General features: G+C 34.3%; 1 protein-coding gene across 1 annotated transcript; it reads left to right on the top strand.

Annotated features, from left to right (window-relative positions):
- Positions 1–476: 476 nt before the first annotated feature.
- Positions 477–3,620, top strand: LOC110645160 (uncharacterized). Its single transcript, XM_021798211.2, has 4 exons — positions 477–706; positions 798–984; positions 1,861–2,188; positions 3,253–3,620. The coding sequence occupies exons 2-4, from the start codon at positions 834–836 to the stop codon at positions 3,467–3,469; spliced, it is 696 nt and encodes a 231-aa protein (XP_021653903.2). The 5' UTR covers positions 477–706; positions 798–833; the 3' UTR covers positions 3,470–3,620.
- Positions 3,621–3,973: the final 353 nt, after the last annotated feature.

Raw genomic sequence — 3,973 nt, 5'->3', positions numbered from 1 at the left:
AGCCCTATGACTTGCCACACCTCTAAATGAGCTTGTCAATATTAGCATGTCACGCGTTTCACTGTGTTTGGAACTTTGTAGAGGTAAAGGAAAATAAAAGAGAAAAAAATAAGAAATGATAATAAAAATTTTTTTTTTTGAGAGGAAAAAATATTAGAGAAAAAATTATTTTATAAATAATAAAATTATAATTTTGCTCATAAATTTAAAAAGAAAAATTATAAAATATAGAGTTATATTTATAATTTTAATTATTTTTTTTTTATTTTTCTTTCATTTTGATAAGAAAATAAAAAAGAACTTAATATTTTTATTTTTTCTATAAATTTTTCTCCTTTCTCTATTTTCTACTCAATCTAAATCAAAACAATTAAAGATAAAATTATTTTCCTCTCGTATTTTCTTCCCTTCCCAAACATAGTGTTAGTGTCAATTTTACAAAGTCAATCTCAAGCCCTAAAATTGAAGAAGACCAAAAAGTCATAGCATTTTTTTTTTTTTTGTAATTTTCCTCTTATTTTAAACAGGGAAAAGCGCACCAACCAGCGCATTGAGAACTCCTTATTTTTGGCATCTGGTAAGGAGCTTCAATCACAAACCCAACACTTATTTTTGGAGCCAACATTTCTGATGTCCAGACTCTAAGCAATTCAAATTGGGCAATTTCTCCACCCACCACTGCGGATGCTGTAACTTCGTTTTTGATGTAGAACTCTTAACCCCATTTTTGCTTTTGCTATCGATGAACTCTGCACAATCTATCTGAATTTTTCTGTTTTCCTTTTGGTATATTATAGATTATATAGATAGATTTATTGAGTGTTAAGAGCATAATGAACAAGAGTATCAGCGCCGAAGATCTGTCCACTATTGGAGGAATCGCTACCGTTTCACTTCTTCATTCCTTAATTCCAACGCATTGGCTTCCATTCTCCATTGTTGGCCGCGCCCAGAAATGGAATCTCTCCAGAACCCTCCTTGTCAGTATGTTCCCACCTTCTCTTTCTGTCTCTGTGTTTGTAATTGTGTACGTGCCACTTCTGATCTGGCTTCAAAAGACCATCGGTTCTGGGTTTTGTAGAATTTAATAGTTAAGAGGAATTTGAAGTTTCTTTGCTTTAGTATGTTTGTGTTCAGAGATCATAGTACTTTGCAAGTAACAGTGAGAAATTTATTCTTTTGTACAATGCTCATTGTAATGGGTTCAATTGATTTGCTAGGTTTTATTTGAATTTTATGGGTATTTCAGCGTTCATTTTAGGGATAATTTGTGGTAAGTAGAGTGCTATTAGCTTATGGTTTAGATTTGGATGGCTCTGGAATGGATTGTGACGATAAAGAAACTTGATTTAATGTGTCAGTACATAGCATTTCCACATTTCTTAGTCTTGAAAGAGTACATCCCTACTCCAATTCTGTGACATGTATATTCTAGTTTTCTTACACAATCTGACATGATAGGGGATTTGATCAACATGTCTCAATGAGTATGTTTCCAATAAATATGTAGCAGGTGCATGCAACATAAATCTGCTCTTTTATGAGAATGCAGTTAATGTGGCATGTTTAATTTTGCTAAGTTGATTGAATATCTTCATCCCTAATATCCAAATTCAAATTGATGCTTCCAGATGTGCCTATAGGCAGATGCTCTTTGGTTTGAGTTCATTCAGTTCTGATTGGATTGATACTAATCTGACCTAATAGTACAACTTTAGGTCATTCTTGTTGATGGATTAGTTCACCAGGTGAACTAGAACAGGAAGCTGAATTTTAATTTGCATTCTATCTCTCAAATATTTGTACTTAAAGGGTAATGAATATATCTTTCAGCCTTTTTCTTTTCTTTCCTTTATGCAGCGGCATTTGGTGCAGTTTTGCATGTAATATCCACTTCACTTCTTGGTATAACAGCAATAACCATGGCAAACACAATTGCTGGAGAAGAAACTGTGCACAAACTTGCTTCACTTTTGCTTGTAATTCTCGGTGTTAGTTATGTGTTACTGTTTCTGTCTGGAAAGGGTGCACACAGTCATTCTCACAACCAACCCATGGAGAAAATGGCTGTAGCAGGACTTGTCCTTGTACCTGCGTTATCCCCTTGTGCAACTACACTTCCAGTTTTTCTTGCTGTTGGGAATTCATCCTCCATGATGGTGCTTGCTATCATAGTGCTGCTATTTAGGTATCAATAAAGCCATTTAACATATTCATTTGTTCTTGTTTTTTCAAACTTTGCATTTGGAAGCAGACCACTCTGCACCTACTTGTGTATGCCTCCTACGTGGATCATTTTTTGTAGGCCAACAAAAACATGATAACATAAACTTTGTCTATCAGTCAGTATATTGATCTATTATGTGTGCGTGCATGCTATCTGGCAGTTTTGCTGATTGAAAATGTTTGATTAACCACTGTTAGAATTGTGCATAAATGTTGTAATGTATGCAGACCATTAGTTTTCTCTTATTATTATTATTATTATTATTATTTGTCCACTTTGTTAACTTTATGAGGGTGAGCCTTAGTGCAAAATAAGATGTTCCTTTTTGCATTTAAAAAAATTATGGAAGCGACCTCCTTGTAATAAAATGGAAGACGGCATACATCTGACCCTCTCTAGAGCCAGGACTGCAAGAAGCTACACGCACTAAGACACCCTTTTCACTTTTGTTTTGTTTTCCTTGGTTGTATTTAAAATCTATAATGTGCCCAGCCTATTTAAAATCATATCCAAGTGGCTTCTCAGGGTTTCATCTCTTTCTTGGAAAAGCAACTTTGGATATTTTAACATTAGTTCAGGGTTGTTTCAATTTGCCACTTTTCCTTTTGCTGATCGTAAGGAAAACCTAAAAATCAGCCCAGTACATTTATTATGACATCAAAGTGGCTTCTCACCATCATCTCTCTCCTAAAAAACAGTTATTTTAGATTAATCAGTTGGCGATTTTCTTTTCTCGCTGGTAAGAAGAAGCTCCTTACATTCATAGCGGGCCAGTTTACTAGACAACTTGTAGGACTATCCATTTTGACAGTTCTATACTTGATTGCTTCTATAGTTACTAAAATTGTCAGTTCACTGTTTAAAATCGCCACGTTAAGATACAAGATATGCTGCATAGATCTATTAATTCCTTTTTCAACAAATTTCTCTGTAATCTTACAAAGAGGTCAATCCTGGGCATGCATTCTAGTGTCTGGTATACTTTTACCATTATATTTATTTGACAAGTTTTATTTGATTTGCAGCACTATTACTGTGATGACCTCACTGGTGGCTCTGACATTCTATGGTGCCAGCCAGCTCAAGTTTCATTGGGTGGAACGGTATGACAAACTTCTTGTGGGTTCAGTTTTATGTTTGGTAGGAATCTTGACACTAATTTTTCATGATCATGATCACGATCACAATGGAGATGGAGGTTTCTCAGGAGAACAATTGCACAGAAAAATCATCGTTCTTTAAGTGCTCTTATTATCTTGTAGCATGTATTTTGGTGTATCTTAGAGTCTGTAGAATACCAATACCTCTTCTGGCTCAACAAGGCATTGGCTGTAAGTGACTGTTGAATGTTGATTGCTCCTAAATGAGTATTAGTATTGTTTGTTGATCTTCATTCTTATCCAGATGGTCCCTATGTTAGTGAATGTTAATACTTTCTATGTGCATAAATAGGTTTTAATTTAATTTTGTGTCTTGAGTTAATTTATTTCAGATACCAGTCCATGGTGTTTTTATCCAACCCCTTTGAAGGGGATGAGGATATATTTTAGGGTAATTTACTGTTTGGTCCCTAAGTTTTGACCGATATTACTATTTGGCCCATGTATTTTGAAAATTGAATGATTTAGTACCTTACTTATGCTTCCATTAAAAATCAAAGGTCTTTCTATCTAATATTGCCGTTAATTTAAGTGAAAAGACAAATTTACCTTTTATTCAATTAAGGGGGAATTTACTCTTTGATCC

Source organism: Hevea brasiliensis, chromosome 1, assembly GCF_030052815.1.
Source record: "Hevea brasiliensis isolate MT/VB/25A 57/8 chromosome 1, ASM3005281v1, whole genome shotgun sequence".
NCBI lineage: Eukaryota > Viridiplantae > Streptophyta > Magnoliopsida > Malpighiales > Euphorbiaceae > Hevea > Hevea brasiliensis.
This window is presented reverse-complemented; position numbering and strand designations above follow the sequence as displayed.

What these genes read in the sequence shown, in the direction of transcription:
- LOC110645160 (XM_021798211.2), top strand. Translation starts at nt 834, where the DNA reads ATGAACAAGAGTATCAGCGCCGAAGATCTGTCCACTATTGGAGGAATC. An exon ending in CTCCAGAACCCTCCTTGTCA is followed by an intron (nt 985 to 1,860) that starts GTATGTTCCCAC and finishes TCCTTTATGCAG; the next exon opens with CGGCATTTGGTGCAGTTTTG. An exon ending in ATCATAGTGCTGCTATTTAG is followed by an intron (nt 2,189 to 3,252) that starts GTATCAATAAAG and finishes TTTGATTTGCAG; the next exon opens with CACTATTACTGTGATGACCT.